This window comes from Abramis brama (assembly GCF_963993115.1).
Source record: "Abramis brama genome assembly, chromosome: 21".
Taxonomy (NCBI): Eukaryota; Metazoa; Chordata; class Actinopteri; order Cypriniformes; family Leuciscidae; genus Abramis; species Abramis brama.
Genome location: NC_139983.1, coordinates 29356460 through 29382913, shown reverse-complemented (window position 1 = coordinate 29382913; position 26454 = coordinate 29356460). Strand labels below are relative to the sequence as shown.

Below are 26454 nucleotides of genomic sequence, written 5' to 3'. Positions count from 1 at the left end.
TTGACATGCTGAATGAAAATTTTATTCATAGCAAGTTTATAAAAATAAAATATAAAATAATTCCAACTGAAAAAACAACAACAACAAATAAACAAAACAGAAAAAAAACACTGTACAAGGTATTTATGATACAAATGAAAATTAACACAAATAATTACAATAATGTACAATGTCCCACCCTATAACATTCTTTTGTACACTGTACATTTAACTTCATAAATTGTGAACAACAATATGCCATAAGAAAAAAATGAATAAAAATGATACAGATGCAAAACTGTAATCGTCATGTATTGTTTTCTTTTCTCAGACTATTACATCACTACTTCAGCCTTTGGAACATTTGCGACTTGCTAGTTTTGTTCATTCCCTTCCTTAGAGATGAGAAACTGTCAGTTCATTGCCATAACAATAATGTGCAGTTTAATTGTTCGATACACAAATGCATGGGAGGGAAAAAGTTGAGCTCCACCAAGAAAAGAATCTCAATGATGTGTAAATTTGTTTTGAACGGTCTGTTTTGGAAGTGATAAAACCAGTAAACTAGACTACAGCATACTAGACTAGCATTTCACTAAACGCTAAATAGATCGGTTATCTTACAGAAGGCAAAGGGGTATGTCAACTAAATGAAAAACAGCATTTCAGGGTGTCCAGGAAAATTCTGTGCTGTTTTCTTTGTTATTTAACAGTGATCCGATGAACATAGAAACTTTGCCAGGGTGAAATTTGCCTGTAATCTCATTTGGCCAAAGGATTTATTGCAGTGATGGTAGAAAACAGCTGTTTTAAGATGACTGACCAGACAGTTTCTTAGGGCAGAGTGAAGACTGTAATTGCAACTGTACTTAACTAATTATCTAACTAAAGTGATGCTATATTGGGGGGGGGGATCTTGCTACTAATACCTTTTCTTTCATGAGAAATAATCAATATTTGTACCACATGCTGGTAAATCACTTACCAGATTACACCGGCATACACATAAACGCATATTAACCAGCCGAGGATTGAGTAGGTACATAAACGTTCTCTCTGCAAGTGCTGATATAAAGTTAAAACAGATAATGAGCTTAAGAGAATATGTTTAAAACAAACCGGAGGCAAAACAAATATGAAGTCCCTATTTACAAGCTGACAGTACTTATCAGGCTACAAACTCCAGGTACTGCATATGAAAACTTGTAAGCTGTATTTATTGTACATTGCGGCATTTTGTTATTTCTCTCTAGCTCATGCAAAGGGTTGGCAATGCATTCTATGGGAAGTGTAATTACAGCATTTTACAAGCGGAAAGGAAGACGGCTGTGTAAGTTAATGCTCCAGTCTTTGAAGGGAATTAGCTGCATGCTTTTAAAAAATAGGTATTATTATTCTTAATGAACTATGAAAGGTTTAAAGGTTTTAAAACTAAGTTATGTTTAGTTTTGTTCGACTGAAGATATCATGTGGCACATACAATAAAACCAAGTTTAGTCACTGATATTGGCAAATGTATCAGTATTAGAACTCTTCCCTTAAATTAAGAAATTGTAAAAGTATTGCAATTTTAAAACCTTCCCTTTTAACATTAAGTTTTTGACTGATCTTTTATATTGTAAGCGAGGAGACTAGTAATTGTTTGATATGCGAAGAGAGAATCTGCAGACTTCCTGCTTGGAATCTGTAAAATGGGTTAACAAACACAAATGTTAGATGGTAGCTAAAAGCGGAAATCAAATTTACTAATAAATGTTACATTCAAAAATGCAATCTAGTGTACAGAACTTTGTAAATGGTGCAGTTTTAAGGACGCCCGTAGTTTTTTATGATAAGTATAGTAGGAGTGGATTCTGTTTGGGCCTGCAAATAACCAGTCAAAACTAAGTGTGACTTTCACTGGAAACGGTAAAAATGCTGTGGGATACAAGAAGCACTACAGAAAAAATACAAACGAAATAGTTTGTGACTCTAGATTCTGAACGCTTGAGCCTGCCCTATACAGTATATATATATTCCAAAGCAAAACGTCTTTAGGCACATTGAAGCACAAGAACACTTTTTTTTGTTGTTGATTGTTTCAGTGGTCACCGTTTCTTAAAAAAAAAAAAAAAAAGAAAGTAAAAGAGAACTGGCTTTCCTTTTGCAAACTCAGTGAGGTCAGAAACAGTCTACGCAAGTACACAGACACTAGACTATTTTAAGTGCATGGTCCCGTTGTACATACTTGAAGGTATGGTCCAACCAAAACTAAAATCATTTACTCATCCTCATGTCGTTACAAATCTGTATGACTTTCTTTCTTCTGTGGAACACAAAAGAAGATCTTTTGAGGAATGTTATTAACCAAACAACTTTAGTTACCATTGACTTCCAATGTATCAAAAAACAAACACTGAGATATTTTCTTATGGTCCACACAAGTCTGTCACAGACGTATAGGTCATAAACCCCGCCCTCTCCATGTAATCAAATGGGACGTAAGCCAAATTAAAAAATCCAATTACAGTTCAAATACATTTCTTCCAAAGATGGTTTCTGTCATTTTAGGTTGTTCTTATCAAGCAGAAGTATGTTTACGTGTTTGTTTTCCCAACAAGTTTGGTTTTAATTAGTTATTTGATGCTATAAAAACCTCCTCAGGATCACTACTGACTCGATCTCCAAACTACGTAATTGGCAACAACCGTTTTTTTTACAGTGGAAAGAAGCAGAGACGTGCTGTCCATCTTTTTTAACAGTCTACCCTAATGTATGGTTCCACACAAAGAAAGAATTCATACAGCTTCGGAACAACATGAGGGTGAGTAAATGATGACAGAATTTGAAAGCTAACTCAGGAAGGTTCTCCGTTGCTCCAGTAGTTGACCTGAAAGTAAATCCTGAACGTATAGGAACACTAATGACTGAATTTTAGCTTTGTTACTTGCGTAGAGTATGTTTCAGGCCACATATATCCCTTTTCCACCAAGGCAGTGCCTACTCGCGAACCAGTTCTTTGTGTTTCGACAGCCAAAGAACCGGTTCAGGAAAATTGGTTCCAAAGCGGCACCAACTCCTTGCTGGACTAGAACCGTTCTTTTACCACGTCATGCTTACATCGGGGGCTGGGGGCAGGGTTATGGTCGAACTTCTTCTCGAACGTAACCTCCGTCTATAGTAATCCAGACGAGCAGCACAAATGTGTTCTAAACGTCTTCTTCTGACCCCAATATAGGATCGCAAAGCCAGGAGAAACATTTGCAGAAAGACGATGTAGTCCAACATTGTAATTGTTATGCTTGAAGTTGGGAAAGCTAAGACGTATGGCAACGTACACAGTGACGTAACGACGTCGTTCGCTGGGCTCTCTAGTCAGTGGAAAAACAAACAGGTTCTGAGAAGGTTCGCAAAATGAACCAACTTTGAACCAGCACCAGTTCCGAACCAGTTCTTTTTGGTGGAAAAGGGGTAATACTGTATAGGTGCTGACAGTTGCAAAAGCACAGAGCACAGATAGGGTTAATGATAGCATGATCTATCAGTGTACCTGCCACTGCTCGGAGAGCGCTGCAATGCATCAAAGCCCAAATAAATAACATCATAAATACTATATTACAGCTGAGCTTGATGCAAACCTTATGTAATTCATGAATACATACAATCATCTTCATTAATGCTCTGGAATGTTTGAAAGAAAAGAAACTATAAAATACAAAAGATCCAGCCAATCACCATCATGTATTACCTCCCATGTTCTGAAACTGACTTTAGTGTTCAAAACAGCATCTTAAAATCGAGGCTATTGATGGAGAGAAAATAAAGTTGCAAAAATCCAGATGTGTGGCGGAATAAGTATTTAACCCAAATGTCCCACTTCTGCCAGTGTCTAAACCCTGTGGTTGACTATCTGCTCAGCTTGCACCTGAGCTCGCGGATGCCGGCTTTGCCCCGTTGGGTGAGAATGGCTGCGGAGCGAGCCTGTCTCCCGCAGCATCCTTCCTGTGTGTGAGGATGAGAGCGGCGCAGAGGAGGTGAACCAGAGAAACTGGGAGGAGAGCGGCTGCGGGTCAGACAGCCTCCGCGATACTCGTGGCGGGACGGGGAAGAGCTGATGGAGCGTTGCAGTGAGGAGGAACTGCGGGGGGAGGCGCTAGAGCTGCGCTGGTGGAGGTGGTGTGCAGCGATGGGACTGACGTACACATGCCTCTTGTCCACGTGCTGGGGGGATGAGCAGCTGTGGTGCGGAGAGCCACGGGGCGAGCTGGCATGCATTAACTGGGCCAGACAGGTCAGCAGGTCTGAGTCACTGCTGCTGCCGGCAGGAATCCTGTACCGCCGGTGCCTGGAGGACGAGTAAAAAAAAGTCAAGCAATGCTATAGCATGAAATAAGAAGCAAGAGATTGCCTGAAAAACTCATACGGTGATCAAAAAGAAGCCAATTTGTAAATACTACCCCGGATACCTAAGCAACCGTTCAAAATGCCTTAGCTACTGCCTAATAACCATCGACAGCTCTTTAGCAACCACTGAGCAGTTAATTAGCAACCACCCAAAACAGTGCCAAGCACCCATCATTTTAGTAAATGTCTAGCAACTTTCCAGGTGATATGTGTGGTTGCTGGAGGATTCTGGATTGTTTGTTAAAGGGGTCATATGATGCTATTTTCAAAGATCATTATTTGGTGTATTGGGTGTAATAGATTAGAATATGTTAACATGCTTTAATGTTAAAAAAATACATTATTTTTCACATACTGTACATTATTGTAGCTCCTCTATGCCCAGTGGAGATGCGCGGTTGGCGGTTACAGGCGCGGACTCCGCGGATAAACCGTGGATCGGGCGGATGACGTGACAAAAAATAATATTTTAATTAAATTCGGGTGGGTGGCGGGCGGTAGAACCAATCAAATGAAAGTCTCGCGGCTGTCATCAGCAGCGCCTTGCATCGCCCAATCAGCGGATGGTGGGCGGGTGCGGTTTTGAAAATTGGTCAAAAACGTTGGTGCGGATGGATGGCGGACGGATGATGAGTTTTGTGATGCGGTTGCGGATGAAATAATAGCCCATCCGCGCATCTCTAATGCCCAGTCTTTCTAAAACGCTTCGATTTCTACAAATTCCCAACATCTGGAAAGCGCAGTGTGCTCTGATTGGCCAGCTGACCCAGTGCGTTGTGATTGGCCGAACACATCAAGCATGTGTCGGAGATGTAACGCTGCTTACCATAATCGAGCTTCAGCTTCCAAAGCAAATATAAAGACAGTTAATAATGTTGTTGCTGTTTTACTGTATAATTTCGAGCTCAATTCAGATTCTGAAAATGCAGATGATCAAGCCGATCGATCCGAACCAACTCTGCAAGCACGACTTCAGCAGAACGTTTCACAGTGGGAAGTTTTTAATTTGAAACTCTCTTACTTTTCAGATACGATGTTATAACGGTTTAATTTGTCTTCCTCACTGTAACAACTTCACATCCTGAAGTGATAACATAAATACTAGTGCTGTCAAATGATTAAAATATTTAATCGCGATTAATCGCATTAATGTCATAGTTAACTCGCAATTAATCGCAATTAATCGCACATTTTTATCTATTCTAAATGTCTCTTGATTTCTTTTTGTCCCATTATTTTTTCTCATTTTAATGCTCTTATCAACATGGAAAAGTGGATCGGCTTGCTTTGAGCAAATGTTTCTTTTTGAAATCAACATTGGCATACTGTAGTGTTCAATTTCACACTAACATTCTCACTTGGAGCAAATAATCTCTCACACAATGTAACACTGTCCATCAATAAAAGGGTGAAAGAAATACTGACGAGGTCCTAATATTGACGAGGGGGTGGAGAATTCGCATCAGCGAATCAGTGTGCTTGGCCATCAAGTAGTAGGCCATTTCAGACTGGACGTGCTGCAATGATAGCTCAGTTCACAATGACAAAACACACAGATCACTTTGGTCTTGTCAACTGAAACATTTTGGCCACTTTTTTAAAATTAAACTTTCCATTCAGAATCTTATTGGCATCCATTTCGGCGTCTCGCGCTCATCATTCATCCACTCAAAACATAATGTTAAAGGGGGTCGCACACTGGACGAGAAGCGAAGCGCAGCGCCTCGTATTTAAAATTCGAACACATTATTCTCTATGAGTGTACACACACCTTTTATTGCTGGCCATAAACTGAGAAAGTACGCGTCCGATGTGCGATACAAGTTGTCCATAGACGCGGCTTCTCGTCCACTCTTTGGCCGGCTCGCAAGCCCAAACAAGTGTGTGCGGCGTGCCTGTTGTTTTGTTTCCGGTCTAGCTAGATCCGGTGGTGTTGTACTAACGTTACTAGTTGTTGCAAAAGCATGTCAAAAAAAAAAAAAAACTACAAAGTTTGCTAGGCGTTAATCGCGCGATAAAAAAATTGACGCCATTAAAATGGATTTGCGTTAACGCCGTTAATAACGCGTTTAACTGACAGCCCTAATAAATACAGTTTAAAAACATACTGTAGTGGTGTAGCTCAATGGGCGCGTGCTGCTTCAGCTCTGCTTGAGCGGCCAGTGTGAAACAGGAGTGCATCTATATTTGTCATCTTTTCACTACAAGTTATGAGCGGGGAACAGAGGATCCTATGTTTGTAAATATAAATCGATCTCTGCACTTTCGATCATAAGAATTACAAACAATAGGCGTTAATCTACACTGCAAAAACTCTGCATTTGAACTGTCAATAGCAAATACTTTAACAAATAATAAAACATACTTACAGGCTCTGATTCAGAAGCGCCAGATTGCCCTAGCAAAGTTGGAATTGCCCCATTTTTTAGAAATAGCCTTTGTGCACAGCCGGCCTTGTACTCTCCCAGGTTCAGGAAACTGTCCTCCGTAAAATGCGCTGCACAAACACGAAAATTTGGGTTGTACTGTTCTGGAACAGTGTTGTAAATAAATCTTAATCACTGATTCCTAATTGCATCCACTTACGGAAGGCCAAATAAAATGCTTTTGCTTTCGCGTAGAAACACCACGACATGGCGGCAACAACACTACTACGATAACTAAGGCCACACCTTCTTTCTTTGCGCATGCATTTGGGTGGGATTATGCAAATATTTCCACATAGTGACGTAGGTATGTGAATTAAAAATCTTTTTGTGGGAGAGAGCTTTGTAACTTTGCAGATCCTATACATGCACAAACAACGACATAACACTAGAGAAAAAGGAAAACATGAAAATATATCATATGACCCCTTTAAGATGTTCTATGAGGTTGCTAGGTTGTAGTTAGAACAACTGTAGGCAGCTGATAAGGGGTAGACATACTGTAAGTCTAAAGTTCTTGTGGGTAAGTACGAATTTTGGTTTTCTAGAAATTCATGCATTTCGGTCTAGGGTTAGAATTTTTTTTGGCTTTGCTGAGCCAAAATAACTACCTTGAATCCACAGTGGAGCGGCTAGGAGGTTTTCCTGGTGGTGGACGGGGCATGAAGTGTGCCGTGATGGTTTCCGTACTAGTTGTAGGGGTAACTGGCCGTGGTATCTTGCTCTTCCGTAAAAGTGGACTGGAGGAAGAGGACAGTGATGGAGCATCATCTCCATTACGATCGGAACGAGAACCCAGAAGCGACTCGTCATCTTGAGAGCGTTCAGAAGAGGCAGAAGAAACCTGGTCCCGCTGCATGGCAGCCATGATGACACGCCTGTCGGAGGATAACGTTGGGGAAGCGGAGGGTGAAAGTGGAAGGTGGTGAACCCTCCTCTGGAACAACTTCTCTTTAGCAGATCCAGGTGGTGGATCCACAAGGCTAGATGGTTCTAATACTGGGATACGGCTGTGCCGATGACTGGGGTCTTGTTTGGAAATGGAGGCTGGAGAAGAGGGGCCGTTTCTGGTAGGACCACCTTCCTTTCCCTCCTCCAGAGACCACTGGTTGGGCTCTAAGGAGTGCTCAATAATGAATGAATCATTCTTGGGGTCTTTTAGTTTTGGAAGCTGCTCGTTGCTGTCTAAAGGAGGTGTAAGACAGCTTTTCATCAGAACTGGGCTATGCAGAGAGGAAGGTGTGCGTGGAGACGGCATCAGGCTTGGCACTGGGCTTGAAGGTTTCTGAGGACCATTCCCATTTAGCAAAGGATCCACCTCGACCTTAGAGGGGCTGGTGGGCTGGAAAGCAGCCGGCTCCTGTGGGGAGTTGATGTCAGTTGTGTTGTCTTGAGGATGGATCTCATTGTTACCATTATCAGTATCACGTCTCTCCAATGGAACACTTTCAGATGCAGATTGGGAGGACAGCACAGAAGGTCTCTGAGCTGTAAGCTGAGAGAGGAATAGAGAAAATTAGCAATGTATTACATAAAATTTCATGTCCTTAATGTCATCCACAGGTCATAAATTCAGTTTCAGTCTTGTTATTAATGCCTGTATTGGTAATCAAACATGCTTGCATGCAGATAGAAACAGATCTTTGACAAACCACACGTACTATCTTAATGTTAGTGAAGAGACAATTGCCCCTTTCAAACATACAGTCTTTCCTGGTAAATTACCGGTAAGAGATCATGTGTGAACAAGACCTTTTCAAAAATGCCTGTGAATTGGTTCCAGCAATTTACCAGTAAGGGAAGTTGTAACATTACCAGTAAATTTTGAATCAGAGTATTGTGCTCTGTGTGAATGCGGAATGAAGATTACTGGTATGATCACATACAACGTCAGAAGGTGCTGAAGTAAGAAGTCTGCTTTGGGCCAATCAAAGTTCTTATGGAGATGCAGGCGGATGCGGATGAATGAAGATAACGGCGCGGCGTTTAAAGATCACTTCCGATGACTGACATCACATAATTTACTGGTATTTTGGAGCTGATGTGTAAATGGTCTCTAACCTGTAGAATGCCAGAATGCCATTGCTTGTGTGAACAGCATATTTGTGTATTCACCGGTAAAGTAATTCAGGCAATTTTACAGTAATTTACCAGAATTGATGTGTGGTAAAATCCAGCTCAAGGAGGACCAATGTCCTGTAGAGTTTAGCTCTGACCTGTTTTAACACACCTACCTGGAAGTTTGTAATAATCCAGAAGGTTTAGGTTTGTTTGATTAGGGTTGGAGCTAAACTTTGCAGTACAGTGCCCCGCCAAGAGCAGGATTAGATACTCTTGCTTTAGACACCTAGGATGAAAGGCAAAACCTGACTGCCAAAGGCTTAAACAGGATAAGAGGCGGTTAGTCACATATTCAGAGGAATGAAAACACACAAGCTCTGTTCCAAAAACTAGTGACTGATTTGGAACTCTCTAAATACGCATTACCTCTGTGTGGCACAATCACCACACAAATATTTATCCTGAAGTCAAGTGGAAGACTTGACTCACAACTTATTCCAATTGTTTCAAGTCTAAGCTAAGCTGAACCCCCCCAGGAGCAGGATTGGACAACCCTCTCATAAATGGTACAAGAGCCACAAAAATGCTAGTGACAGCCCTGCAAATAATAAAATGTAAAACAATGAAATTTTACTAGATATATATATACATAGTATTACACCAGGCTACACTAGTGCTAACACAATGTCACATAGAACCGACAGTCTGCTTGATACAATTACAAACGTCTATTTCAGACTTTCCTATGCAGACTCATCTGATCAAGCAGACCCATTTATTCAAGACACCATCTTAAATTTTTTCTTTAGCCAAGGAAAATGAAAGATTATTGGTGCAAACTTTAAATTTCTATAAATGTTGTAATTGCTATGTTCCTGTTTTTGTGCTTTTTCACTAATCTTGTTGCAATGCATTCCAGTATTATCTTTTCGGTGAAGGATATATGCAATGCAACTTTTTGGGATGCGCTTCCAGTTAGAAGCATGCCTTTTATGCCCTAAAATGCCATTAAGGTAGGGAGTTCACTTGGTTTGTAGGAACAGAGCTATTAACAAAAGCGATTAACAAGGTCCACAGTTTTAAGGACACAACCTTGACAGAAAACTTTACTGGGCATGCATAACGGACAGAACAGTATTCCTGAAGTTCTCTGAGGAGAGAGCACACCAAAAACAGCCTAACTTCAGTGTTACAGTCAAATACAACTATATATATATATAAAAAAAAAAAATAATCAAGAATCTAAAGAACGTAGGAAACAGTGAGACTGGAGAGAAGACATGTTTGGTGGGCAGAGGTGGTTGAAGTTATGGGAAGCACGGAATGGGAGTGCCTATTCACCTGCTGAAGCTGAGCGCGGGTGATTCGTATGACTGAGGGGAACTTGTTGTTTGCGGCACTCGCTGGAATGGCAGGAAGTTTCCTGCGTCCAGGCGAATGGGCGGCACGGAGCTGGGAAGGTAGTGGCAGCGAGGCGTGGCACGAGGATGTGGAAGAGGAAGGGTGGTGTTGGTGGTCTGCAGATTGGCTGCGGCGCAACCCGGGCAGGGCGCGCTGGTGTAGGGGGTCCGACAGGGTGGTCAGGAGGGTGTGCGGGCTAGGGGAGCGCAGTTGCAGGGGGCTGCACGTCCTCGCCACAAGCTCCTCAGGTTGGGATGCAGGAGAGGTGGGCAGCTAGAGAAGGAAAGTGGGGAACAGTGGAAGGGAGGCGAAGAGTGTTTAGTGAGGTGAATTAGGTGAGTCAGGGGCGATGAATGGGTAGCGAAGATGGGGAAAAGTAAAGCAAAAATACTGATTAAAACGGACAGAAAGATAGGAGGTGGTAATGAAGGAATGAGAAGAAGCAAAATGGCACAGCAGCATACATGTTGGTAGGAAAAATGCAAATTCTAGAAAATTCCATAGACCTCAGCACTAAAATCAAACTTTCAGAGTCAGTGCTCAAATCTGCAGCATACTAATAAAATAAACCAGCTCTGTGTGGTTTTACAATACTCCACCCACAGACAGTGTCCTGACCAAGGCAGTGAGGATACAAGAGCTCAGGTATCAGGATCAGCTTAACTCAGACTAACGTAAGCTTACATCACAGAACTGAGGGTGAGCTGTCTGTATCTCATTACTGTGGCTAACAGGTGAGCAGCCCTCAGAGACCACCTTTATCCTGCTGACACTAGTGTGCATGTGGCATAAGAAGTGTTTGCTTAGACATCCAGAACAGGGCAGCTGGAAGGAAATTATCAGGAGGGGTGTTAAGTGAAAAACACTTATTACTGTAACTTTTTGATAGATTCAGACTCAGCCTCAGTTCTTGTTTGGCTCATCCAAATTTAGTGAGAAACTTGGTGGGGATTACACAGGTTTCATATGAAATATTGTATATTTAAGGGGGCACTGTCAACCTACTGCTCAGGTACCCTCGGGTCATGGTATCCACGACACCTTCCAAAATTTGTCTTGATGAGCCAAAGCACTGCCAAGATAGAGCCTCACTTCCTGTTGGCACCTTTGTTGACAAACTCATTACTTTGAAAACTTTTCACATGACCAAATTTGGGACTGTAGACAATTTGTAGGAGCAGTGAAAACAACACGTTTTGTGGGCTTTAGTTACCTGTGTGAGCGCTCCTTCAGCCAGTGCCTCACCAGGACTGGTGGGGGTAACAGGAGGTCCACTAGCAGCAGGGAATACACAGAGCTCCAACCGGTCCATCCTTTGTGGGCCCTGGACTGTGTGAGGCGTGTGGGCGTCTCCTTGTACGGGACTAGGAGAGGATTCTTTATCCGGTGATTCATCCATTGGCTGCAAAACTTCTGGCTCCTCATCACACTCATCTGATGGGCTACTAGTGAGTTTGGCTTTATGACCAGGGCTACTTCCTGCTGCCTCTTTGAAGTCCTGCAGGTCAGAGCCCTTCTCTACCATCACCCAATCATGCAACTCAACATCTTGTAGACCTGAGCTCAGGTTTAGAGCAACAAAGCCACTGTTAGCTGCACCGTCGCCCTGCTCAGGAGATCCTGGTGAAGCAGGTTTGGGCGAGCCACCGCCAGACCGGAATTCCTCGTCATGGTGCCAAACACGCTCTGTGTGACTTACGTTGGATATGGCCATGCCAGGGACACCATCAGCTTCCCGTTCCCGTGCTATACCAGCTGGCTGCTTACCAGAACTGTTCACAGAAACCGAAAGAATGCAGACTAAGACCCCAGAACATACCGTAAAGTTGCTGAATGCTGAATATTTGAAATAATTAGAGATGCACCGATCAACCGAGCCGGTCTGTTTTGTTGCCAGCGGAACAGGCAATAACGCCAGCTGTGCGAAGTGACACATACCCGCCTCCTCTCACTCACTTGTCTCATTCGCTCCGGTTAAATAGTGCCTGTAATAATTTTACTAATTCCCGGTTTCATGCTGACACCAAAAGCGTGCGCACCACTGATCTATATAAGTGTCTCTCAGTCTCAAGCAGCTTGTGATTCGCAAGTACCAAAATGAGTGGCTTATACTGCACTTAAATGGCGCTTAAAATACACACAAAATTATATTCAGTGAGTATTCAGTTAAACACAGTCAGTTTTGGAACCTAATTAGTTGAGAAAGATAACGAAAGTTGTGTAACAGTATATTGGATCCGTGCATTAAACTCTTAAGTGACAGCAGTCTAATATTCCTGCTGCTGTCTGTCAAGACTAAGAAAATCACTCTCTGCTCTTAAATGAATAACTTTTGTAACTTAAATTGTAAGCATTAATCTGTATTTAATTTTTACACTATCCAGTGTTATTTTACATTTGATTACTTTCATTTCTGTATTATTTCTTACCTGAATATACTATTAGAGCCACCTGAAAAACGTAAAGCCGTGTATATTTCATATCTCTTTATTCTATTGCATTTATTTGTGCTGTTGTTTGGGAAATTGTATTTGTTCTTATTTTATTACTGTATTTTTCCTTGTTTTTTTTTAATGAAAATAAAATTTTGCATTGAAGAAAAGTAGAGTTTTGTTTGTATCTGCTGTCAATTACAGTTCTTTGAAAGAAAATCAGAATCTGCAATTGGTATCGGCAGGTCACAAAAAAATCAGAATCGGCCAAAAAACCTGCAATCAGTGCATCTCTAGAAATAATGCAATCTTGAAAGATGAAGAGACTTACCAGGCCTCCACAAAACGCTCAGTGTTGGGTTTGGGCTCCAAAGTTAGTCTCTTCTCCAGCTCAAAGCTATGAATGTTCCGCAATTTCCTCAGAAGAGGAGTGTCTCTATCTGAGGGCACCAACTCTGACCGGACTCGCACTGGTGAACCAATGCTAAGCCCCGCATGGGGACTCTGATTGCCTTGGTTGCTATGTTCATCCTCTGTTCCCATCTAGAAGAGAAGGACAACAGAATATGAAACCTGCAACAATAGACAAAGATGTCTGCGATTGATTCAGTTCATGGTACACATTCTGGTACCTTCAAGACAGCAGGACAGATTCGGTTCCGATTGCGGTCCAGATCCTCCCAGACATCAGCCTCCTGGTTCCTGAGAGGAAGGCTCGGAGATCCAGGCAGATTCTCGGGCCGAGCATTGTCCCCATCACTGAGCTGCTCATCCTGCAGAACTTCATCTGTGTTCTCCTTCTGATCTCCAGGCATCAAGGAGGCATTCAAAACGCTGGAAGAAAACAGAAGAACCTGATTACTCTTGGTGATCCCACTACTAAGAAAATACAAATACTTGAGAGAGAGTTCAACAAAAGTAAAGCAGTCACATGATTTACCCCATCTGAGCTGGCGTGAGGCGTGTGTGATGTTGTGGCGTGTTTGCCGCAGCGGTGATTGTCAGTGGGCTATCTGAGCTCATCCTTTCCCAATCATAAGGGTCATTTTCCACTACGTTGTAGGTTCTCATACTATTCTCAAAAACGGTCCTCAGTAGCTGAAGTGAAGAGATCATTTTCAAGTCAGATTAACCAATAACTGCTAGATATTCCATTGATTTATTAAAGTATCATATTTTTACTTGATAGTCAGGTTTGGTAAAGTAGTCCAGATTACTGATGTGGTCCAGAAAGACACTGAAGTCTGGCGGCAGGTGTTTCAACATCAGCCGATGATCGTATGTATCTTTTAACTTCCCCACTTGCTCCTAATGCATAAATAGACAAATATCATCATCACTTCCCAAACACACAGGCATATGCTTGTCTAAGCACTTCTTCCTCCAGCCCGATCAGCACCTTGTCTTTTATCTTCCTCCAGGGTAGTTGCCCAACCAAGAATTCCACCAGCATGTAGAACAAAGACCACAAGTCATCATGTCTTCCCATCTCCTGTGACAGTAAGACCAAAATAAATCTGATCAGACCAGAGTTATCCTTGTAACTGAAATATTACCAACAACAGCTGAGATTGTGCAGGAACAACAGAGCAAACATGGCAGATTCTTACCTTGTTCTTGTGAGCATTGACTGAGGCGTATCGTACTGTACCCCTAAACCCTGCAACAGGACGTGGCTAAGAGAGAAAAGAATCTTACAGTACACAAATACATAAAACCCAGTGACAGACAGATCAATTCTCACAAACATATAAACAAGTACAGTCAGAAAAACTGTATTAGAAATGATTATTGATACTGACCGGTCTGACTTCCTGACAGGAGTTTGTAAACTGCCGAGCCAAACCAAAGTCTAACATGTAGCATGTTCGACATGTGCTAGGGAATCGGCCCATGGCAAAGTTGGACTGAAAACAGTGTGAACAAGCTATTTATTACAATGAGGTTGTAATCTTTTAAGTAAAAAGTACACTTTAAAGCATCCTATTATTATACTAACTATACTATTCAAGTAAACCTTACCGGTTTAATGTCACGGTGTAAAAAGCCCACTGAGTGGATGCTCTCGATTGCCTGCAGCATCTGCAGACACAGTCTGAGTGTAGTACTGACTGTGAAAGTACCACGGTTCATGCTCCTCCTCAGATCCGCTAAATTACGGCCCTGCAAAAGCCAAAAAGGCAACAGTTAACTGTTTTGGCTACAAATATTTGATCAAAAGGCAGGTTTGATATAAAGTCATAAAAAAATAATTAACACAGACTGCAAAGTATGTAGTCATCAAATTCATATATAAATTACAAAAAGACAAATCTACATTTTAAATGCATAAATTAGTTAATCTATTTATAGGTAAGTTATGCATTTACCATATGTTTACTTTAAAGGGTTAGTTCACCCAAAAATTAAAATTCTGTCATTAATTACTCACCCTCATGTCTTTCCAAACCCGTAAGACTTTCATTCATCTTCTAAACACAAATTTCTGTCCCTCCATTGACAGCTACGCAACTACCACTCTGACACTTCAAAAAGTTTATAAAGAGATCGTAAAACTAATCCATATGAATGGAGTTTAGTCCGATATTTTTTTGAAGAGTCACGATCGCTTTATATGATGAACAGATTTAATTTAGGCTTTTATTCACATAAACATTGATCAGCAAACATAAACAGAAGTTCATATGTCCTGCATAAAACACGAGAATGAACCTTATTGGTTCTCACACATCAAGCAAGCATGCTTAAGCTTCTGTTTACCAGATTTGATGTATGAGTTTATGAATATTTATATGTGAATAAAGGCCTAAACTCAATCTGTTCATCATATAAAGTGATTGAGTCTCTTTAAAAAATTTGGACTAAACCGCTCAATTCACATGGATTAGTTTTACTTTTACGATCTCTTAATGAACTTTTTTAAGTGTCAAAGTGGTAGCTATGTAGCTGTCAATGGAGGGACAGAAATCTCTCAGATTTCATTACAAATATCTTCATTTGTGTTCCGAAGATCAACGAAAGTCTTACAGGTTTGGAACGACATGAGCGTGAGTAAATGATGACAGAATTGTATAAGCCTTCTACAGGTTTCTTTACAGGTCACATATAAGCTTTAACCATCTTTATTGTCCATTTATCATCTTTATAGCTTTCTGAGTATATAACTGCACTCTCATATTAAGTGTGCCAGATCATCATCATAAATAAACTGTAATATTAGGTACACATTAAGTTAGAACAAATGCATAATCAATCAGGCCTCACCTGAAGTTCCATGACAACATAGTTAAAGCGATCATTGCGGCCACATCCAACAAACCGACAAACGTGATCCTTTCCTGAAACAGCAATGAGATGAAACTTCATTAAACTACATATCATTGTAACTCATTTCACATGCCAACCAGGCATAACAGAAGTCATTTACATATACAGTCGTCTTAAAAGTACTAAGCAAAAAAGCCTGTTTAATTCAAAGGATCAAAAAGACGGTGGGTAGTGGTTACATGATAAACATTATAAGTGGACTTGAAAGAGAATGATAGTAGTAAACAGTAAGTTTCTTTCTTTTTTTGTCCATGTGATCCTCTACTCCTCCTCCTATTATGTCGGTCTGTCCAGAGAAGGGGGAGGTTTATGCATTTAGTTCAGTGCGACTTGGCTCTCTTGGGACACTCTCTGGGCCGCAGTACCAGATCAGACCAGCTTCATTCATATTCCACTCTGACATGAAACACCCTACAGCCCTCTGCAAGGCCCTATCTTCCTCACTTGCCTTTTCCATCCGGTCTCCAGTGCTCCATTATTATGATTATTCTGTTATGAGTGTGAGTATTAGTATACATCATTTTGTGAAAACTTACATGCTACCTTTTTTTTTTTGCTAGTGTCTAGTAGATTTGCATATATTACTTAAAATAAAAAGCAACTGTATCATGATTTGTGTGCATCACTGCTAGTGAGGGTCTGTTTTGTTTACTTCTGGGCACTGCGAGTAGATAGAGAGATCTCCAATTACAAGTCTTTCCCTCAGGAAGGGATAAAACCACTCTGTACTATCATACAGCCATATTACAGCCAACATGATACAAGTACATTGATTTTTTTCATAAGCAGTGTGGAGAGGTTGAGGATATAATGGAGGAAGACTGTAAAGGGAGCGAAAGAGGATAATGATGGTGTCATTGCTGTGCTCTGCTAATTGATTTGTTGATTCTTTGCCCAGTAGAAGAGAGAGCACGATTTGATTTCAAGGTTAGCTACAGATCCTTGCACTACGAATTGTTTTATAATCATAGACATTCTTATATCTATTTGAAACTATTCAGATTCCCTCTTTGAAATTGTAATGTATATAACTGAATCAAAAACATAGTTCAGCTTAAATCAAGAAAACAATTACACAAGATCAAAAGTACTCAAAAATCAAGATAAAAAAATTTGGGGTCAGTAAGTATGCATTTATGTAATGCATTTCTTTGATCAGAAATACAGTAAAAACAGTAATATTATGAAATATTATTACAATTTAAAAGAGCTGTTTTCTATTTTAATGCATTTTAAACTTTAATTTATTCCTGCGATTGCAAAGCTGAATTTTCAGCATCATTACTCCAGTCTTCAGTGTCACATGATCCTTCAGAAATCATTCTAATATGATGGTTTGCTGCTCAAGAAACATTTCTTATTATTATCAATGTTAAAAACGGTTGTGCTGCTTAGAATTTTTGTGTTCTTGCTGAAAATATACATTTCTATAAAAAATGTAATAAAAAAATGTTTGCTGATTGCAAGAGTGTTCAAAGCAATATGTGAGATTGTTGCTCTTGATGTCTGATGAAGGCTTAGACAATGGCTGAAACGTCACACATTTTTTAACCAATAATGTTGGATTTCCTTAAGAGTGAGTGTTGAACCTTTTTCCAATTTATTTAAAAAAATCAAAAAATCAAATCAAATCAAATCAAGTATATTTGTATAGCGCTTTTCACAATACAGATTGTATCAAAGCAGCTTCACAGTATTAAATTAAAATAAAATAATACAACAAGGTTTGTTTCTAGTGGAATTTATTGATTGATAAAATAAAATTAAATATCCCCAAAATATCCCCAACTGAGCAAGCCAAAGGCAACAGAAAAAAAAAATCGCAATGACCCCCAAACTTTTGAACGGTGGTGTATATATAAAAAAAACTTGCAAAAAGAGTAAATCTGATGTATGGCAGTTGTGATAAAAAAACAAAACAAAAACATTTACAAATATCCATTTATCTGCTCTACTTCACTTACCTTGAAGTTTCTTCAACACCGCCACCTCCATCTTCAGAACCTGTTTGGGTTGTTGAGCGGACTCTGCTTTCAGAGCCACGCTGGAGCGGTTCATCAGGTCCAGAGCCTCGTAGATCTCGCCAAAGCCGCCACCACCGATTTTTTTCACCTGAAGTGAAAAGCAAATATCAGAGATAAGCAGACCAGAGTGATATCACTGTACTATTTTGGACTATTTTTTTGGTCCAAGAAACATTGATAATTAAATAAATAATGATATAATTATGAAATAATATAATAAAAACATTTTAAATCAACCCTTTAAATGTACTTTGTACAGCAATTATACTAGATTAAATGCAAAACAAAACAAAAATTACAAGTCACAGCATTTTCTGCACAGTAGTTGGATTAAATTTTGTATATTTTGCTATTTATTTCTCCTGGCATCACATGTCCCCACAATGTCTTCTCATGTCACTTCCTTTTCGCCTCAGATCTCCCTGTACAGAGACAGCTAGGTTTCTCTGAGGATTATACAACGTTCCGCCAGAGGAAGCATCGCATTACTGATCAGTGCACTAAAAGAGCTGGTCAGTGAGTTACACAGATGAAGACACACTGCAATATTAGATCAGCGTGAGGAGTGAGTCACTACTTGTCACTATCTGCAGGCACACACATAAACGTGGGCAAACATGGTTTCTCGTGCTTTCCAGAAAGCAAATTTAAATGCGGTTTCTTTTCAAGGATTTAATTTTTGTGAACAACTATCTCTTTAAGATCTGCCTAAATCAATAACTATGCTGTCCGGTCATTTAACAAACAAAACACCACACTAGAGATGCCAGCTCTAACGTCACAACTCTGCTGTTAAAAAATAATCTTTTTTTCTTTCTTTCTTTCCTTCCTTTTGTTTTTAATTCTCCTTTTTGAAATTTCTCTCTGATTGGTTTTGTCTCCATTGCTGCTTAAACAAGTGGACCCCACAAATGCTTAGTTTAGAGTCTGCAAATGGATGCCTGATGAAAAATTAAGCTTTAAACACGTTAATATTTCCATCATGTTGGAAAACTCTCATCACTATCAGAATAATTTCAGTTAGGCTTGTGTATATTTTTTGTTAAAGCTGTTAAGTTATTAAGCAATATCTCATGTAGTTTTTTCCCTTTGTTTTATATAATGTGTTTTATGTAATTTTATATAGTGCTCTTTAGGTATTTGTTTTCCTTGAATGGTTTTCCTTTAAAGGTGCAGTATGTAATCTTGACAGCTAGTGGTTGAAAAGGGTACTGCAGTCCAAATTGAAACTGTGAGAGAGAGTTGTTTCCCCGACCCCTTCTCCTGCTCAGACTCAGGACACCCAACAGGAATGAGCACAGTTGACAATGGAAAGCGATGAGCCTTACACTGTAAGTTGATCAGCTAATGAATACGTTTGCAATGTTTTTATTGGTCGGGCAGAATCTGTAATCTCTGACCGAGTTCGTTTGCTGGCTTCCATGGCTGCAATATGCTGTTTTCCACCAACTGGCAACCCGGGGTGTCGAAATACTATTGGGTAAATTGGCAAAAACAGACATTCTGGAACACAATGCACATTTCAAAGTAGACTGACAGGCCGTAGCATTGTATTTGGATAAACGAGTATTTGAACTTAGCATGTTTGCTACATCTCTGCAAACATATTACGGTAATTTTAATGATTTAGTGCGGTAAAAAAAATTACATACAGCACCTTTAAGGGACGCATGTTCGTTGCGTATTACTGTGAAATGAGAGTTTGTGTCTTTATTAAAATCAACATATTATAATGATTTATCTCATCCACCCGTGACCCACACGCTTAATTAACTGGAATGTTATTTTTATTATTACTTGGCCCGCCCAACCCGCGGATGATCTACAGTGTGGAACCGCGATCTGCGCATCACTACACCCCACTGATGTGCATTAAAACCTGCAGACTTACTACTTTCCATCGTTCCTTCACCAGAATGCCCGTGGTCAGGATGTCTGTCTGCTCCTGCCCTGCGTTCATCCTGCCTGTGGTCTGTCCCGTGCTCGTCCCCTAACACCAGTGACAGGGGCCTCGGTCTGGCATTGAAGCCCGGTGGTGCCCACTGGACACAGAAAAGAAAAGAGCATTGTGTTAAAGTCGCTTGTTGTACTGTTGCAGCACTTACAATGCACAATCCGTGGCTTCTTATTCCATCATAAAAACTGCTGAGTAAAAATGTAATATTTCATTAAGCAAAGTTAGACCCAAAACATACAGTAAACAAAAGAAAGTTTATACCGAAGTATTTAATCTAATCTATTAAGTTTCTACTTCTGAACTGTATAAGTTTTAGCACACACGTTACATTAAACTAGGTACTATAAACTTTAAGACCCCCTGTGGTGTTTTAATATGCTTCAAGACAAACCATGTGCAAATTTATGTCAACACCATTGCTGAGTATTTTCTCTTTAAAACTGCAGTGAAAAGCTCAAAAACGCGGTTTAAAATCGCTGGTGTTTCTGACGTCACAAACTACAGTGGTGGCCAAAATTATTAGAACACCTGACAGATCTTAAAATATTGACCTTTTTTTGCCTCCAAAACATGATTTCATAATTTCATAATGTTCATGAAACATGCAGATGGTTGCTCTGAGCAAAACAAATATCAGACGAAGTGAGTCATACTGTTTTTATCCACTTTTGACTTTAATATTTGGTATGTCCACCTTTTGCAGCAATTACAGCAGCACTTCTCTCTGGCATAGTGTCAATATATTTCCAGAGAACTTCAACACTAATGTTATCCCATGCCTTCTGCATCTGAAGACAAAGGCTTTCCTTTGAATGTACAATAGATCTGTCCAGTTTATTTTCCGACTCGCCCCAAATTTGCTCGATGAGGTTGAGGTCCGGACTTTGACGGAGCCAGTCCGTGATTTTCATCATGGGCAGCTGTCTGACTCTGAGATGGCGAACAGGAACATGGTTTGAGTAACATTAGCAACACATTATTAGTTGTTTGATAACATAAGCAAAAGACTAATCATATGAATTACCGTTATGTGTTCGACATTGTAGAGTGCAATATAAAACGCATTACCATTCTGATTACCAACATCGACTTATATACGAGCCTGTATATAATTCATTCTTCCACTTCTTCTTCTGAATCAGTTTCTGGTTCAAACATTTATGGCTTAATTAAACCAGTATTTCCACTTGCCATTGTGCAGCGTTTACTACAGTAAAGTTGACCGAGTGGATCAGATAATCTGAGCTTGTGTGACTGAGTGGAGGCGGGGACTAATTTGCATATTCATGGATCCACGTATACTAAATGAAGCAAGGGTGTAGAGTTACATTCAAGCTTTTTTAAGGCATAAAGAATTTTTTTCACAGGAAAACGTTTAAAATGTAATTTTGTTGTTGAGTTTAAAAAATCAAATTATTGACTACAAGGGGGACATTAATTTGTGAAAATTAATTTTCACAAGTGAAATGTGTGACCTGTGAAAGAGGAAAATTATTTGACTAATCTATTTGTCACAAATCACAATCTACAAATAACATCTGAGAAAGACTTCTAAATGTAATAAATATTAGATTTTTTTTTTTTTCAGTAACAATAATTTCTAATATTCATGAGCCTGTAGTTCCGTATATTTACCTGTTCACCCAGGTAACATCTGTGCTGATATTTAGACCAAATGAGGGACTTAGAGGGTTTTATTGCTTTTATACAATAGTTTTAAGTAGGGGTGTAAATTGGATGTTTCATCATGATACTAGGGCTGCTCGATTATGGAAAAAATCATAATCACGATTATTTTGGTCAGTATTGAAATCACGATTATGTAACGCGATTATTTCACATGACTTTGGGAACGTGTTGCATTTATTAAAAAGACACGGTAACACTTTATAATAATGTTAATTAGTTAACATTAGTTAATGTATTAACTAACATGAACTAACAATGAGAAATACATTTGTTACAGTATTTATTAATCTTTTTAAATGTTAGTTAATAAAAATAGAGCTGTTCATTGTTGGTTCATGTTAGTTTACAGTGCATTAATGTTAACAAATACAACCTTTCATTTTAATAACGTATTAGTAAATGGTGAAATTAATATTAACTAAGATTAGTAAATGCTGTAGAAGTATTGTTCATTATTAGTTAATCTTAACAAAGGTAGTTAACTAATGAACCTTATTGTAAAGTGTTACCAAAGACACCTTTCAACAATTCTTAAAAAATCGAAATTTGAACATTGATTGTACTTTTAGAACTATTAAAATAAATAATATATAACAGATAATACTTCAATGAGTATTTTAATAATTCCCGCAGGTCTACCACTTATAATGCGGGAAATTCCCCCGCAAACATTGATTCACTTTAGCATGTAGATTGTATGAGTAGCCTAAATGAATCCACACAGATTATAAAATCAAATCAATCATTTTAAAACTTTCTCCAAGACTCTCTCTCTCTGTCTCTCAAAATGTGCTGGACAAGGCAAGCGTCAAAACTACACATTCGCGTTTAGGAGTCGGAACATGATGGAATTGTCACTTGTACAATCGGGCCAGCATTGCATCGTAACTAAAGTTTATAATTTTCACTTCTTTTTAAGTTTTATCAGTTTAAACATTCAAGCTGAGAGAGTTTATGGCATCGGGAGGGACGGATGTGCGCGTGCGCGCGTCATTCAGAACACAAGACAAAATAAGAGCGTTCTTTCAAAACAGAACATGGCAAAATAATCGTTTTTACTCGATTATACTATTTTGGTGATCGTTGGGAGCAAAAATCGAAATCGAAATCGAAATTCAATTAATTGCACAGCCCTACATGATACATCGCCATATTCTCTTAGCCAGCGATATGATAGTGATGCCTCAAAACATGCAATAAAATGACTTGATTAGATTAAGGGGCCTGTGATCATAATATCGATATTACTATATTATGCATCTATTTTACACAACCAGTTACATTTTTATTTATTCACAAATGCAACTCTGAAAAATGCGAATCGCAATTGGGACATCCACAACAAAAAATACACTTTAATTTTTATAATAATATAGCAAAATTAATCATGAAAAAAAGATCATCAATTGTCTGATGACAGCTTATCACTGGCTTGTGCAATACGATAAGCAATGACATCTGTTGAGAAATAAATACAAAAATCAATATAAAAAAAGGCATAAAAAATAAAGTTAAAACAACAACTGTCATCATATATGTAATATATTTTTATAACAATCAAAAAAAGTATTTTTCAAGAGGCTTTTCTTTAGGACATTGTGTGCAGAAACAACGTATGTGAGTGGAGCGGAGGACAGAGATTTCCCTTCCCGCACAGCAAGCATCTGTAATCACTCTGTTCCAACTCCACTCCGGGTTTTCCATGTCATGTATGCTATTTTACTCTGGTCTGGAACACCGATAATACAGCGAAAAATCCAAGGCTGTGTCCGAAATTGCTCCCCATACCCTTAAATAGGGCACTATTTGAGGGGACAGCCATTTGTAGTGGTGTCCAAACCCTTATCGAGTGCACTCATTCAAACCCACAATGCACCCCCACAATAACGAGTGTACAACCTATGGCTGGATCCCAAATGGGGGACTTCATGTGGACTTGCGGTCTCGTGGCCTTAAACTGAGCGTGCTTGCCAAGTGTAAGAGTCCATAGGGTGTCACATTCGGCATTTCAGTGCTTAGAAGTGCCGCCTTTGTGCCCTCGTTTCGCACCCTCCACATGAGTTACCTACCGAGGAATCATTGAAAAGTTGCGAACGCCCAATCAGATAAATGAGGGGAGGAGTTTGTGGCTGTTTGACTTTTGGTGGCATGATGTCATCAAGCCAGTCCCAAAATACACTCTCGCGTGCCCTCGTGGACTCGAGGCCAGCACCTCTTAGGTCTGCACTTCCTGACGTCACCAAGTGTAAACTTGAAGGAGGTCCACAAGGCCGGAGTGTGCCATTTGGGATCCAGCCAATGTATGCTCAACGGCTAGAGAATACCCACAATTCACTGCAGAATGAATTTCCACGTCTGGCCAGAAGACAGCGCCCACAGCTGAATCATCCATCCACTCATTTTCCAAAACGCTGATCCAATGTGGGTACAGCGTAATATCATACATAGAGGTATAAATTCCTTTTTAATTGATTATTAAGTTGTTTAATTAAGGTTTATACATGCTAGTTTCCATGACAGAGTTCAAGATAAATCTTTTCATTACTACTGGAGCCAGTTTGCTAAGTTTTAAATGATTATTAAACAGCAAGCACAAACTATGCAAAAGAGGCAGCCCTTCCAGCGTACTCAGAGTCAGAATTCACTCACTCGTTTTCATTCACTCCCACAAATAGACTACATTAGTGGAGTAATGTGGGAATAGTGAATGAGGGTATAGGGGGCGATTTCGAACACAGCCCAAAAGTGAGGTACTAAAATATCAACCAATCAAATTGGAGGACCGAAGAAATTAGACAGTAACGTTACATCTCTGTGTTGAACTAGTTGCTTTCCTTTGGATAAAAGCCTCAACCAAAAGAAAGTATAATAGTACAGAGACATCAGAGAAATTATATTATCTTTAAGAAGCGAGATAAACCTACACTTAGAGCTTAGTGATTGACAGGTGTCATTTTAACAAGTACACACATTAACTTACTAACGCTAAAGAACTGATCTGTGAAACTAATGTAACAGAGGTGTGTAAATTGTGCTAATTAACGTACGTAACACTCTGAGCACGATTTGTGTGTGTGTGTGTGTGTGTGTGTAGCAGAGCTTGTTTAAGTAATTATCAGATCATTACAGCATTTGCTTTTGTCTGCAAATACTGGTTTCATTGCAGACGAATTTTACTTCCTAATAAAAATTAAAATCAGATTATTTTCTTCCATATTTAATGTTAATATTTCGTCTGAGTCTGATCTGGTTTAATGGCAGAGGCCCGCTGTTGAAATGTGATCCGCACCGCTCGATGTGTCGCGTTGCTACAGTGAACACACACAACAACACATCCACACACTTTACAAATCACAAATTGTTCGTCCCAGTGGATATGACCTTGAAAACAGTGCTATAACTGCATTATTATGACTGCAGCTGTCACTGACGGCATGTCATGGAGCCGTGTGTCCGTATCCATGTTAACGTTACTCACCTCAATCCCGATCCTCACAGCGCCGGGTGTGGTTTATAATTCTCATAAAATACGCTTTAAAATCATGTCGAAGACGTCAAATGGTGTAAATACGCCGAATGTTCCTCCATGAAGACGAAAGGAGGTGTCATTTGCTCTGACATATGCACAACTGCGCCGTGTTTTTGTAAATGTCCCTATCGCGGGTCCTTCAGCATCTCTGCAGATTCGTGACGTGCTGATCCTTCTGCCTGCATGCGCGCTCGTTCGCGACGCTATCGCCCTTCGCAACAGCAAGCGCGTGCACTAGCATTCCACTCTGAGAGTGCACGTAGATTCTCCGGGCGCGTTCTCGAGAAGCGTTCAAAATGTGAGAAAGATCCCTCTTCTGTTTAAACACGGGACAGCACGCAAATCACAGTTTTGTCTGGTTTCTGACTTCTATAATAACTATTAAGTAATATACAGTGTTTTGTGTATGTTAATTACTTAATTAATTACTGTAATTTAATTACTTTTCCCTTTTAAAAGTAAACTAAGGGATTAGCCTACTCTTAATATTTCTGTAATTTAATTACAGTTACTAATTTAACATCAAAATGTAATGTCTCATGTTAAAATTTATGTTCTTAATGTCACTTTCTCCCTTTAAATGCTTTGGTCAGTTCAAGAGTAAATAATTAATGCAATTTTATATTATTTATTTAAAAGACTTAAACAAGCAGTTTCATGTCTATCCTTGTAACTGGTTGAGATTGATATGGTAGGCTAGTATAGGTAATGCATTACTTTTTAGAGAGAGTAGTTATCTAATTACACTGTTGAAGATTAATTACTTTTTTAGAGTAACTTACCCAACAACACTGATAATATATGATCCCTTTTGTATGAAAGTGTACAAAAATGTACACTGTACACTTATTTTAAGGTTGTTTTTTTTTTTGTTTTTTTTTGGGAGACATGCAATTCCTGATATCCAATATTGCTATCCATACATAAATTGCAGACAGAAAACATATTTTTAGACAGAAAAAAGTTTTTTTGTGTCCTGTATTGATTTCCTTTTTACCTTATAAATAATAATAAAGGCATAAAAGCATTTCTACTCATTATTAAATGATGAGGAGGAGGAAAATGAAGGGTATGCTGATAGGCCTACTGATATATAGAATACTGATAGAATACTGGGTTCCACTTGCCCTCTTAATTATCTTAGGGATAGTTGACCCCGAAAATGAAAATGGTCATATTCACACACTTACATGTGGTTCCAAACTATACATGTATTTATTCAGCGGAGCACAAAAAGATGAAGAAC

The 26454-nt window shown here is 39.4% G+C and overlaps 1 protein-coding gene across 3 annotated transcripts; it reads right to left on the bottom strand.

Annotated features, from left to right (window-relative positions):
* ttbk2a (tau tubulin kinase 2a) lies at positions 1 to 25385 on the bottom strand. 3 transcript variants are annotated; one of them, XM_084096232.1, is made up of 17 exons: positions 25158 to 25385; positions 19925 to 20075; positions 17974 to 18121; positions 15947 to 16020; positions 14705 to 14845; positions 14485 to 14589; positions 14293 to 14358; positions 14082 to 14174; positions 13865 to 13990; positions 13623 to 13780; positions 13315 to 13516; positions 13014 to 13225; positions 11464 to 12022; positions 10191 to 10523; positions 7400 to 8283; positions 6732 to 6859; positions 4166 to 4303 (listed from the first exon to the last, which is right to left on the bottom strand). In XM_084096232.1, exons 2-16 carry the CDS (start codon positions 19991 to 19993, stop codon positions 6742 to 6744), a joined length of 3288 nt encoding a protein of 1095 aa, XP_083952358.1. In that variant the 5' UTR covers positions 19994 to 20075; positions 25158 to 25385; the 3' UTR covers positions 4166 to 4303; positions 6732 to 6741. The 3 variants fall into 3 exon arrangements, with proteins under 3 accessions (XP_083952357.1, XP_083952359.1, XP_083952358.1); XM_084096231.1 differs by lacking the exon at positions 6732 to 6859 and having other exon boundaries at positions 1 to 4303; XM_084096233.1 differs by lacking the exons at positions 6732 to 6859; positions 10191 to 10523 and having other exon boundaries at positions 1 to 4303.
* Positions 25386 to 26454: the final 1069 nt, after the last annotated feature.